This window comes from Lagenorhynchus albirostris, chromosome 2 (genome assembly GCF_949774975.1).
Source record: "Lagenorhynchus albirostris chromosome 2, mLagAlb1.1, whole genome shotgun sequence".
In the NCBI taxonomy this organism is placed as follows: domain Eukaryota; kingdom Metazoa; phylum Chordata; class Mammalia; order Artiodactyla; family Delphinidae; genus Lagenorhynchus; species Lagenorhynchus albirostris.
Window position 1 is genome coordinate 174,542,701 of NC_083096.1, and position 13,759 is coordinate 174,556,459.

The following is a 13,759-nucleotide window of genomic DNA, read 5'->3' on the forward strand; positions in this document are numbered from 1 at the left end:
CTGCCCTTTATGTGTTCATGTTTTTCAGTTTATAGCAAAAAGCAAATGTTAGGCAAGCTCGTGACATAATGTTGTACATTAGCTTGTTGAATATTTTCTGCAGAATATAACATGGGATGTGAAAAGGAGGGCCCAGAGATTGACCTGGCCAACATCAGTGCAACGCTACATCATGCTGTACATGATGGGAAGCCGCCTTTCTATTCAAACATTGGACCGCTGGTACGGCCAGGCACTGACCAGTCCATACAGGTGCTGGCCCATCAGGGAGGACCTGGTCTCGAACCAATGATGTATACAGTGGTGCCAGGGCACACGGCTAGTGTCTGTCCTCATGCCCACCCTCTTCACGTGTCACTCAGTGCAGAGACAAATTTTCTTTGGTTACCGCTCGGATCTCTACTCTTGAAAAAGTTGGCAAGTCAGGTTTTACATCCAATATTTTCTGAACATTTTTTTCCATCCCGAGGGTCTTTAAGTCTAGAAATGATCCATCCATGTGGTCCTTATGATCTATAAAAGAAATAATTTACACTCAAAAGAAAGGCTCAGGAAGAAGTTACTGCATGTAAAAAATCACAGCTGCTATTCACTGGACACTTACCACAGGCCAGTACTAATTACCTCACCATCCTCCCTTGGCAGGTGAGGAATCAAGGCCCAGAGAGGTGAAATGACTTGTCCAAGGCCACACAGCTAATATGAGGCTGCAGCCTCACGGGGCTGAGGCACTGAGGGTGAACCTTCGGCCACAGGTATGAGGATGGACTTGAACCCAGGCTTCTGTGTCCTAGCCCAGTGCTCTACCCAGCAGCAGGCTTGGCTTCTTGAAAGCCCTATTCCCTCTAAACAGGGTATTTATCCTGGGAAGTTCCCCAAGGTTGGTCCTTGCACAGCATCAGTCTATGAAAAAGTTTCCACTGGGCCACAGTGAAATCAGAAAAAGAAGGACAATGTTGTGAGTTTTTCATGAAATCCTGTTTATTTAATATCAAGGCCTGCTCTTGACTCTGAGATCATGTCTGCCCAATTTTTTTTTTCCTGCCCATCTTTTTTTTTTTTTTATAACTATGTCCTTTTAGTTATGAAATGATGGGGATAGAAGATGGTGGTCCTGGCAAATTGGTCAGTCCCCAAAGTGAACCCTCAAGTCTGGGGCCCACGGCTCTCAGCACAGAGTGGGTGACTAGAAGGAGGAAACTTACTTGACGAGCTGGCCTTCTCAAGTTCTTTAATTCGTGCACGAAGCTCGGATAAGGCCTTTTTCTGACGCTGAATGACTTCCTCATGTCGGGACCCTTTGCACTTGGCCCCTACATCACTGAAGGACTGCTCCTGTGGCCAGAATGGTGAGGACAGCAGCTTTATCAGGGATCAGAATCTCCCTCTCTTGTATTTGAAGAAACATGAACAAATCATGGATTAGCAGAAACCCTGTCACTTACTTAGTACCTTGGAAAATATCATTAAGGGGCTTCAGCAGAGAAGGAATTTAAAAATTTCATTTCAAATACAAAGTCACATCTAGGAAGATTTCCAACTTTCCTACCTACTTAGCATCACTATAAATAAGAGATCCCCTCTATGTTCCATCCCCATGTTTTATTTCTCTTTTTCTTCTAATATTCATCTAAGCTTGGGTTTCCACTTGTTGTCATTCTGGTCTCATCTCTGAACAATCACATCAAATTCGCTCCTGGAGGGGCATTTTTTTTTTTTTTGCCCGCACCGTGCGGCATGCGGGATCTTAGTTCCCTGACCAGGGATCGAAACTGCGCCCCCTGCAGCGGAAGTGCAGAGTCTTAACCACTGGACCACCAGGGAAGTCCCTGGAGGGGCATTTTTTTAGGTAAGAACATGTGATATTTTCTTCTTAGCTAGTAATAAGGATGGTGCTTTACTATTTGCTCGAGGGAATTTGATGGGCGGACTCCTGGCTGGTCTGCAGAAAGGAAAACACTCCTCTGAGACTCCTGGACTCTCTGGAACAGTGTGGTCCACCAGAACTTTCTGCAACAATGGAAGTATTCTCTATCTGCATCATCCAATATGGTCGTCACTAGCCATGTCACTAGAGTTGGGTTTACGAAGGGCACAGACAAGGAAAGGTCTTCTTCATCTCTTAAGGGTCATGCACATATGCTCCCCTTTGAGAATAGGAAGAATGCGGGTTTCTTCCTCCAGAAAAATTCACGTACAAAAATTTGCAGACAACTTCTGGAGCTTCAGGGACCCCCTGAAGCCCTGTCGTAGACTCCAAATTAAACAGCGTTTCCCTAGGGTAAGTGATTCATTCATCCACTCATTCATTCATACCACAAAGGTTTACTGAGCACGTCTATGTGCCATGCCTTGTTCTAGGCTCTGGGGACTTAGCAGCGACTAAAACTGGCAAAATCCCTGTTATCATAGAGTCTGCATCCTAGTGTGAGCAGACAGACAATAAACAAGATAATCATGGAAAATATATGGTGGACAATGATAGATATTAAAGAAAGAAACTGGAAATGGGATGGGGTGTTGGGAATGGTTTTCAGATGTAAGTACTGTGGCTAGGGAAGGTCCCAGTCAAAATGGCGAGAAAGGGAAGAAACTGACAACTTGTTTGTTTTATCACAATCTTATAACAATTTTGGTTCAGAGAGACAGTGCTCACCAGACACTGTTTTAGGCACTAGGGAGAGATCGGGGAACCAGGCAGAAAGCTCTGCTGCTGGGGGCTCATTTCTATGGGGCAGACACACCAAACAAGCAGAAAGACATGTTCAAATTCCAGAAAGTGATAAATGCTACCAGGTAAACAAAGCAGAGAAGAGGGAAAGGGACATTTATTTGCTCTTCCTTCCTTGATTCATCAAATGCTTATTGAAGGCCCATGTGACATGTGCCAGGCCCCACGCTGGCCACGATGGGCACAAGGCTCATGGCCTCGCTCGGGGAGCCCAGCAGGGCCGTCTGAGGTCCTCCTGGGGCCACTTCTCACCCCGTGTCCCCACCACTCATTCCTTCATTTCATTCAGGCTCTGCTCCTGGTCTCCTCCTGGGAGGCCCCCTCCCACACGCTACTCTGCCCCGAATCCTGCTGTATCTTTCCTCGGAGCGTTCACTCCTGCTGGACATTTTGTTCGACGTTGACTTGTTTATTGCCTGTGTCTCTCCTTTTCCAGAATGTGGGCTCTGTGAGAGCAGAGTTTGTCTCCATTGTAGACTGTGCTATTCCCAGGGCCCAGCCTTATTCCCCGGGCATAGTAGGGGCTCAAGAAATACAGAGCCGGAAGGGGTCTGCCCCAGTGTTCCTGCTGGGACCAGGGCTCAGTCCCTGAGAGAAGGGGGCACTCTACCCCCGGCTGCACTTAGTAGGACCTCGAGGGAGCCCGACCCTGGCTACAGCCAGCTTACTTCCCAGGCTCTTTCTACACTGGCCTCCCTCTCTTTGAGGGTGTATGTTTGCCTTGGGAGTAAACACGAGGAATGTGTGTGTGTGTGTGTGTGTGTGTGGGCACATGCTGGAGGCTGGAGAGGAGGAGGTGGGCAGGGGTGACCGGCCTTGGGGGTGGGGCAGCCGCAGTAGCCGGGCTTGGTGACAGCCCTTCCTCTGCCTGCAGAGCTCGCCGGAGCCCGATGTGACCCTTACTCATGGCTCTTCTGGGAATTCGTTTATTTAGAGAAGATGGAGATTCTTTCTCATACAATGCTTAAGTCCTCTGACCCACTCTGGTTTAGAAAGCAGGAAGTAGCCTGAGTGTGGAAAGCCGTTCTGAGACAGAAAAAATCCTTTTTACTTTTATCTTGCGGCCTCCCTCCCCCGTCTTCCTCAACTAACCCCTCCTCGTCACAGAAACTAAAAATCACAGGCCTCTGGTCAACAGTCCTTTCCAGCAAACACGTGCAGAGTCGCAGGGGGTCTGGTGTGGGCAGGGACCCTGAGCATCCTCCCCTGAGCCCAGCACAGGGCCTGGCATACAGCGGGCGCTCAATAGTTGTTGAACGTGTGAATGAATATGGGCCGGGTCCTGCACGAAGAGCTTGGATTCCGACAGGAGTGAGACCTGCTTCCGGCCCCATGGAGCTCACAGCTGCGGAACCCGCTGCAGCCCCCATCGCCAGGTGGCCCTAGTAATGAGGAGACACCTCTGCTAAAGTTCCCTGGATGGTGATCATTGCCAGGGCCGGAGGGCTGGGCCACTGAGCCCTTTCCTTCACGCTGCGGGCGGCCCTGGCTCACTGCTCTTTGGCAGGGGAAAGGCATCTTTGAGAAGGCAGGAAGGCAAGCTGCCACATTTGGCCCTGTCTCCAAGTGAAAGTCCAAAGCCCGTTACTGAAACGCTCTGCTCTCTAGTTTCACAAAGCAAAGGAGATCCTTGGACTCCAGGAAACCCGGGGCCTCGAGGAAGCGCCATACCCAGTCAGCCACCCATGTACAATGGGGAACATCACAGCCCCTGCCACGGGGACAGAGGCGAGCGCCACCATTGAGGACTGCGTGCTGAAGGCTGTTCTCGCTCTAAGACACGATCCCTGTGTGCTGCGCTGCTGGGACTTCCAGGCATGCAAAGGCCTCTGGGCAGAGGTTGCCAAGAGTCAGCCATGGAGTGTAAGTGGCATGGCTCTTTGGGAAGGCAGTTTGGCCATGCCAAGCACAGTTTAGGCTGTCCTCTGGACATCTCGGAATCACATCTAGGAATTTGTTCTACATACTTACAAGGATATTCACTACAGCAACGTGTGGAAGTAGAAACAAATGTCCATCAATACGGGACTGGTTGGATAAAAGGGACGTGATGGAATTCATTGCTGCCGTTTAAAAGAATGAGGTAGATCTTTACATGCTTACTTGACAATATGCCCATTAAATAGTCTTATGTGAGAAAAAAATAGTTGCAGAATATATGCGGCTTGATACCATGTTTTGAAAAAAACCCTATTAAATAAATATATGTATATGTAAGTTTGCGTGTGTTTGTGTGTATAAATTCATTTCTCAACAACCCCATGGGGGGGCGGTGACTGGATTACTCCCACTTCCCAGATGAGGGAATTGGTACTCAGGTGCATCCTTGAGGTCACAGGGTTTCTGAGTGGAGGAGTCAAGATTGGAATTGAATCCAAGCCTGACCTTCAACCACCGCACAATCCTGACTGTATGAGCACGTGGTGGTTTCTGTGAGGAAAAGGTCTGATGGCACACGTGCCAAGCTGTTGATAACATACATTTCACATAAGCAAGTAATATTTTTGGAACTTAAAATGAAGATGTTTACAAAAGCAAAGAAAGGTGCTTCCCTGGTGGCTCAGTGGTTAAGAATCTGCCTGCCAATGCAGGGGACACAGGTTTGATCCCTGGTCTGGGAAGATCCCACATGCCGCGGAGCAACTAAGCCCGTGCGCCACAACTACTGGGCCTGCAGTCTAGAGCCTGCGAGCCACAACTACTGAGCCTGCGTGCCGCAACTACTGAAACCCGTGTGCCTAGAGCCCGTGCTCCGTGACAAGAGAAGCTACAGCAATGAGAAGCCTGTGCACCACAAAGAAGAGTAGCCCCCATTCGCCGCAACTAGAGAAAGCCTGCGTGCAGCAGCGAAGACCCAACACAGCCACACACACACACACACACACAAAATAATAATAAAAGTAAAAGTTCTCCTAGATCCCAAATTGCCCTCCTTCCCACATATATTCCTCCTGAAACATATTTCTGCCTCAGGGCCTTTGTAGTGGCCATTACCCTGCCTGGACCGCCCTTCCCCAGCTGTGCCTTCTCATTCAAACTGGAACCTCACATCACCCTGTTAAAAAAAAAAAAAAAAAAAAGCACAAAGAAAGCCACTGCTGGGCTCTTTCTTAGCTTGTCTTTCTAGCTGCCCAGGGACAGGGCAGGCACTCACCTCCTGGCTGCTCAAGAAAATATCGGTGTGGATTGGTTCTCTCTGCACCGAGATGTCACACATCTGGGTTGCGTTCCTGGGCTTCTGTTCCCTCTCCTTGTGCAGCCGGAGCCTGTGTTTCTCTTGGGAGGCCCTAGGGCAGAGAAGATGAGACACTGGGCAGCAGAGTGGTTGGCAGCATGCATTCCGGGAACCGTGAATGACCTTTGTACCCACGAACAGAATTGGAAAAGGGACTCCCATTTTTACAGGGAACCAAAATCTTTGAGCCTTCAAGTCTACTGCCCGAAGATTTCTAGGGAAATGAGCTTCGGGGGACTTAAGGCTACAGTGACCAGACAGGCAGGCCCCTACCCATCCTTGCTTCCTGCATTGGGTCTGCGGGACACCTGCTGTGACATTCATGGGGGGTATTTACTGTGTGTCTGCTGTTTCTAACACTTACTATGTGTCAACCCTTCTATTTCTCGTAGAAGTCCCATGAGGTGGGGACTCTGCTTGCCCCGTTTTACAGACAAGGAGAGAGACACATAGCAATTTGCCTGTGGTTGTGGAGCTTGTAGGTGAAGGCGCCTGGCCTCGAATCCATGCAGCCTGGGTCTGGAGCCTATTCTTTTAACCACTATGTGAATCTGCCTTGGCCATGAACCACGGAGCACATGAAGCTACAGGGTATACATGAGATATCAATTCTATGCAAACTTTCTTGGGAAAAACATTAATCTTATGTCAAAATATGGATACACTATAGATGGAAATGCAAACTCACATGTATTTTTGAGACGAATCCGTGGGACAACAATATATTTAGTTTAAGCTGACCTCTGACACCTCCAGTCTATACCTTTGTACAGTCAATATTTACTACGTTCCTTTATGTGCCAGGCACCGTGTGAATGCTGGGGAGTCATAGAGTCTACACAGGGGTTCTCATGGGGAAGGCAGACAATCAGCAGGTGGGAGAAGCCTGGCTGTGTGAGAAGGGTTCGCTCAAGTGGCATGAAGGAGCTGATGGACCCCAGGCAGAGCAGGAGCCCTTGGCTATGTTTCGTGATGGCGAATGATGGAGGGCTTCCTGGAGGAAGTGGCATTTAAGCTGAGACTCATCTGGAATATTGGGCAGGAATGTCTAGATGCACAGAACTGAGCAAAGCTTTGTTTTAAATGATGAGGTTGTAAAGCAATGAAATGTATGTCATTCATTCATCTACTCATTCATTCAACTCTTCAACCAGCATTGACTGAGCACCGCCCCCCCTCGCCCCCTGCTCTGCCTCTCTGTGCCAGGCTCCCTGGGCACTTGGGTGTGCCTGGGCTCCACACACCCGCCGTGCAGACCTTCCTACCCACCTGAGTGTCTGCTTGAGGGCCTCTAGCTCCTTGTCCTTCTTCTCCAGCAGGCTGCTCATCTGTGCCATCTTTTCCTTGAGCACACTCAGCTCGCTGCTTTGTTGCTGGACCAGCGCCACATTCCGCTCCAGCTCCATCTTCTGCTTCTCGTTAAGCTCCCCTGGGAGTGACGTGGAAGCTGGTGAGGGGGTCTCCCGCCCCGGGTCTCCGCGAGGGCCACAGCAGCTCTGCCAGGCCTCTAAGAGCCACGAGGCAGTCCACCCTCCAGGGATGCTCTGGGGGCTTCAGTAACAGCCAGGAGGTGTGCGTGCGTCTTCCCCCCAAAAACAGCAAAACGGCATTACCTTTCAGTGAGCGCTGGCGCCATGAGGCAGCCCGCGAGGCGCCTGCCCGGCCCCAGCTGTCAGGACCTGTGAGCCTGTGGCATCCTAGGGCACCTTCGGCTGCCTGCTCTGCATGTTTGCCTATGGCGTTCTAAGGCCTCTGGAGACTGCTCTGCTCATGAGCCTGCCAGAGGCAACAGCCTCCAACCACGGACCGGTGGAGACAGGCTGGGGTACACAGCCCAGCTCCCTCCCACCCCAGGTGGCACCCCTGCGACCACACTGCAGTAGTAACCTCGGTCCCCCACTGTGCCCACTGACCGACCAGCACAGCCGTTATCTGCTTTCTTCCCCCTCCTGTCTTACTTCACCTCCACTGCTGTCTTCCCTGGGATCATCTCTCAAATAAATCACCTGCAGTGGAATTCTGGGCTTGGGGGTCTGCTTGTGGGAAAACCCAAAGTAAGACACCTACACTGGGACTTCCCTGGCGGTCCAGCCGTTAAGACTCTGCGCTTCCAGCGCAGGGGGCGAGGGACTGATCCCTGGTCGGGGAACTAAGATCCCACGTGCCGCAGGGCCAGAAAAAAGACACCAACACTGCCTTGAGTCTTCAAAGCAACACTACAAGGCAGTTCCTAGTAACACCCCCATGTCACAGGTGCAGAAACTGAGGTTCACAGAGGTCAGGGGACTTGCCTAAAGTCGCTCAACTAATAAACAGCAGATCCAGAACCGGGTCCAGCGCCTCCCCGTTCTAGAACTGGACACTGTAGCCTCTCTCTCACGTGTTCTCATAACTTGGTATGGAAAAATCACTCTTTGAGAAATCCTGCCATAAAAGCCTTGGGGGCATCAGCTGGTCCAGACACAGGAGCAAACACCACTGAAGGTCTGGGGTGCACAGGATTTGAGATGGGGACGAGAGGAGCGTTCCTCACCCTCCCTCCACCTCCCCAAACCTAGTTACACCCCCCGACTCCTGCCCTTTGGCTGGATGGAAGCTAGGGATGGGAAAAGAAGACAGCTCTAAGAAGCAAGAAGAAGAGAGGCAAAAATAAAAGTCTGGGAGAAGAAGGGTCAAGTAGGAATATTCAGTCAGACTTGTGTCCGTCCAGAAGAGAGCAGACCTCGCAGCTATTTCGCCCCTACTCTAGTGGTCTCTGACGTCCAAATCAACCCCGGGAGGCAGACGTGCTGCAGGTGTTTTTGCATCAGAGGAAGGAGAGGCCCGGGGGACACCTTACTTGAGGTCCCTAAGCTGTTGGGTGCTAGGACTTGTGCCGGCTGGCCTGCCCAGGGGCGCCCACGGTTGACCCCCAAGCCTTTGCCCCCAGAGACAAATCCTCTGTGGTCATCAGAGATGGTCTCCGAAAAAGAAAGTTGCATTTCCATACAGAGGTCCAGAGCCATCTGAGAATGTTCCCTGTAGCCCCATGTCAAAAGGAATCAGTTCAATACCCAGGATACAGCGCTTGCTGACCCTGAGCTAAAAGTACTGTGACGGCCCAGGAAATCAGGTTGAGTGGGATTTTGAATGCCCAGCTTTCCAGCCCTTCAGACACGTTTCTTTCCTTTCTTGAAGTGGGTCAGGAAATCAAGGGACATGGGCAACTGTACACACCTCTCAAATCTGACATTCGGCAATGGGCTTCAGTGAGGTTCTTCCTTAACCTCATGATGATCTCCTGCTGAGACAGGATTTCCTTCTGAGCAGTCAATAAGTCCTCTCTGAAATTCACAGAAACAGACCAAGTCAGTTCAACGCAATCTCCCTGGTGTCTTGAGTGCCTGGAAGGGGCCAAGTACAAAGGCAAAGTGATCCCCGATCAATGATGGTCCATGTGATGGCAGTCCCAGAAGGGCGATAAGCACACTCTTTAAAAATTCTCAAAACAAAAATCCATTTTGATCCACCTTCATTACAAAGAAATACATGGAGACAGAACAAAGGATCCCGGCCGGGTTCGCTCTGAGGTTGAGATACGACTAGTATGAAGTTGAAACCTCTTGCTGCTCAAGCGTCTGTCAGCGTGAACCAATTCTCTTGTGGACTTTTGATCTTTGGTGCAAAGAGGAAGGAAGACTATTTTTTTGTGGATTCAGGGATTCTTTGAGGACGAGGAAGAGGAGAGAGAAGAGGACGGTATGGCTTCCGTTCTCTCACCAGCTTCTTTTAATTCCTGATGGAGAGATGTGGTACCGTGTGAGTGAGTGGTGCTCATGGGGCCCTTTGCAGAACTGTGGGCCCTGGGGCCCAGAAAATCAAGGGGGACACAGGGAGGGTGGGATGAGGGCAGCTCTTTGGCCCCATGCCCCAGAGGGCAGGACGTCTCTGGCACCATGGCGATCAGGGTGGCTGACAGGGGAGCAGTGTTCCGTGGGAAGGGGCCCAGCGTGACAGCGGGAGAGGTGCCCTGAGAGGGGTTATGAGCAAGGGTGAGACACCCCAGCCCTGAGAGACGCGTGCTGTGTGTGTGTGTCTGTCTATCTGTCTCTCTCTCTACTCCTTGGCTATAACTCTTCCAACTTGAGGATGAAACTCTGCCTCAAGGGTGTCCACAGCTAAGGAAGTGGACCAGAGAAGAGTAACGTGGGGCTGATTCTTCTCCAGGTCATGGCTACTGCTGTCTTCAGAGAGAGCTCTTTCTACCAGGAGGAGTCAGTTAGGAACTTTTCAGAACATGGAGGCTGAGTATCTGAGTATCTTTGCCCTCTTGAGGTAAAACCCCTGTGACGTTAGACTTTGGTAACTGGTACGTGGCGCAGGGCTCAGGCTGGTGGCTCGTCTTTTTCGAGAAACTTTCTGAATCCTTTCTCTGCATCACATTCCTGCCTACTGTTTGGACACTGCTTGTCAGTGGCTTTCAGGATCTTTCCCATTCATGGATTTTGTTTCCCTGGAAACTGTCAGCTCTTTGTGGCTCCAGGTATGGACTTTGGGGTTGGGAGGAAGCTTCAAGGTCGTTTAGTCCAACCTCTTAACTTTGAACCATCTGCAGGACCCACTCCACCAAGTGGTGTTTGAAACCCGCTTATAATACCCAGGAATGCACTTGCCTCGAGCAGGTACTTGGAAAAAGTAGCCAGTCATAGCATTAGCTGGCATTCATGTACCTCATCTCACCAGCAGGGAAGCCGAGGCACAGGAGGTGATGTGACCTGCCCGGGGCCACACACCTGGAGAGTGTTGAGTTGGAATTTGAACATGATCGAGAAACTAAAGGGATCGAAAAACTCAAATACCAGCAAGAATAGCCCAGACTCAACTCCTTTTTGCAGACTCTGACAACGTGGCCAGAAGCAGGGGTCCGGTCGGGTACTCACATCAGGTGTCCACACACTGCGTCTTTGGTGGTGCTCTCCACCGGAGGTGCTGCCACAGTGTCTTGCTGTGTTTCCCCCTCCTGGGCTGAATCAGAGGGACAGGCCAGCGTCACCACAGTCCTTACACAACGGATGTCTTCCTTCCCCTTTGCTTATCAACACACCTATGTCTTTCTCAACTTACACAGCTTCCCTATGCCCCCAGCCCTCTCCACCTAATGGGAACCAACGTGTGTTCTGTGTCACAGGCTGCCGCCTCCCGCCGCACCACGTATGAGCTCATGAAATCTTCCCAGCTACTCTCTAAGGCAGGGATCACTGACTCCATTGACAGACGAGGAGATGGGCGCAGGAGGGGTGGAGCCTTAACCCCTGGGTCGCACCTCCTGCCCTATTTCCTGCTCTCCGCTCAGACGAGAGTCTCGTCCTGTCCTCACCTCCCACTTACTCCTCAGCCCACGCCTCCAGTTTCCGCCCTCACCCTCAGTTCACCCACTCATTTATTCGTTCGACAGATGCTTAGGGAGCATCTGCTTGATGGCAGGCATGGATCTAAGAGTGGGGTGACAAAGATGTAGTCGCTCTCGGGTCCCAGCTGAAACATCCTCCCTCCGACCTGGACTTGGGCTGGGAGACTGAGTCTCGTCCTGTGCCCGTGCCACGGTGCCCTGTCCATCCTGGGTCCCCTGTCAGGGCAGCGATTTGGCTAGCTGCCTGGCCTGTCCATTGCTGAACCCCCAGTGCCTAGAATGAGCTTGGGACATAATAGATGATCAGTTATGCACGTTGAGTGAATGAATCCACGAGGTGAGCCCTGACAGCTTGTCAACTGGCTTGAGGCTAGGACCACGGTTCTCAACCAGTGGGGAGTTTACCCTGAAGGGGACGTTTGGCCACATCTGGAGACATTTTTGGTTGTCGCACTGGGGTGGGGGTGGGGGCTACTGGCATCCGGTGGGCAGAGGCCGGGCAGGTTGCTCAGCACCTAAGTGCACAGGACGGCCCCCAACCAAGAGCCCTCCAGCCCAAATGGCAGTACTAGTGCCGAGGATGAGAAGCCCTGGCCCGAGGCCTCTACTTCCAGAACTCTTTTCCCAGAGCTCACTGTCTTTAGCTTTACGCATCACCTTGGTCATTCAGGGCGAACAAGTGCTCACAACTCTTGAGTTCTTTCTTCAGCCTCTTTTTTTTTTTTTTTTTTTAAAGAGATAAACCCCAGCTGGTTATAAAAGTGCATTAGACAAAGTTGCAAATTGCTGATGGCAGAGAGATGCCTTTGAAAGGCCCCTGCACGGGATGTTTCCACATGGAAAAGATGATTCCCGTGGTGCTGCTCTGACACCCCTAACAGCCCCGGCAGCCTGTGCCCCTCGCTGGCTGACCGGCTCGGCACAAAGGCTGTCCCTGCTCATTGCTGTTACTTCTGTTGAACCTGGGCCTTGAGGGCGCCTAACCTTGCTGTGTAACAAGAAGAAAAGGCCTCCAGACAATAGAGGAGCTTTTAAATGAGGCGCAGACTTTTCTTCTGCATCAGTCTAGGGGGACCCACAGGGTCATCAGAACCTGCCCTGAACACTAAGATTTCCTCGGCGTCTCTCTGGACCAACCTGGGTCATTGTCCTTCAACGTTGCAATCTCTCCTATTTTTTTACGGTGTTCGGTCACTTTCTGGAGTCTTTCTTCAAGACTCACAATCGTCTGGGTGTGCTGTTTGATTTGGTCCTTGTATTCCATGATCTGTTTTTCAAATCCGTGCTTCTGGGATTCCTGTTCTTCTTGGAGGGCCCTTACTGTGAGCTGTTGCAGCTGCATCCGCTCCTCCATCATGATCTGGGAAAACAGACGTGGTTAACATGATCTTGGGAGCTGGATAAGAGGACGATAACAGCAATAACAACATGGGCCCCCTGCACCCACCAGCACCAAGCTCTGCCCCGCCCCAGGACCTTTGCATGTGCTGTTCCCTCTGCACGGTACAATCTTCCCCCAGCTCCTCGCATGGCTGACGCCTCATGTGACAGGCCTCAGCTCCAATGTCACCTCCTCAGAGAGGCCCTCCCTGACTGCCTATCTGAAGGAGACATGATCCTGTTTTATTTCCCCTGAGGCACTTATCACCATCTGAATGATCTCTTGTCTTTATTTCTTGCTCCCACTGGAATGTAAGCTCCATGAGAGCAGAAACTTACCCTTTCTTATTTACCAATATGCCCACAGCATCAGTGTCTAGATCCCTGTCACAGCATCTAGACCCAGATGCTCTGTAAGTGTGGGTTGAATTAGTCAGTGAACAATTTTATAAGAGAAAAGTGAATGAATTTGTAGTTCTTAAAAACAAAAATGGGGCTTCCCTGGTGGCGCAGTGGTTGAGAGTCCGCTTGCCGATGCAGGGGACACGGGTTCGTGCCCCGGTCTGGGAAGATCCCACATGCCATGGAGCGGCTGGGCCCGTGAGCCATGGCCGCTGAGCCCGTGCGTCCGGAGCCTATGCTCCGCAACGGGAGAGGCCACAACAGTGAGAGACCCGCATACCGCAAAAACAAACAAACAAAAAAACCCAAAAATGATCAGTGGTCCCCTGATGGTGAGTCAGAACTTTTCCCTTGACCGCCCCCCACCTTCCTCCCCTCTCGGGATGACATCATTCTCCTGCTACCTGGATGACGTCATCCTCCTCCTCCTGATTCCCTTAACACGTTGAGCCTCTGATCTTCTCCAGATGCGTAAATTCTCTGCCTGAGACGCTCACACGTGCCTGCTGTCTCAACAATCACTCCCCCAAGGCTATCTTCCAAATTTTGTTCCCATGTCTTGCTTCCTGCCCCAAATCTATTTTATCGCCCTGCCAAAGGTTTGGGCAACTTTTGAACTTGG

The 13,759-nt window shown here is 51.1% G+C and overlaps 1 protein-coding gene across 1 annotated transcript in view; it reads right to left on the minus strand.

Annotated features, from left to right (window-relative positions):
* LOC132515211 (transmembrane protein 51) overlaps nucleotides 1–13,759 on the minus strand; it is a 202,555-nt gene that overhangs the window by 15,995 nt on the left and 172,801 nt on the right. The window contains exons 20-26 of the mRNA XM_060141381.1: nucleotides 12,493–12,715; nucleotides 10,886–10,970; nucleotides 9,183–9,289; nucleotides 7,236–7,395; nucleotides 5,886–6,018; nucleotides 1,206–1,335; nucleotides 389–513 (exon numbers count right to left, since the gene is read on the minus strand). Coding sequence (XP_059997364.1) covers nucleotides 389–513; nucleotides 1,206–1,335; nucleotides 5,886–6,018; nucleotides 7,236–7,395; nucleotides 9,183–9,289; nucleotides 10,886–10,970; nucleotides 12,493–12,715 — 963 coding nt within the window. The remainder of the gene's footprint in view (nucleotides 1–388; nucleotides 514–1,205; nucleotides 1,336–5,885; nucleotides 6,019–7,235; nucleotides 7,396–9,182; nucleotides 9,290–10,885; nucleotides 10,971–12,492; nucleotides 12,716–13,759) is intronic.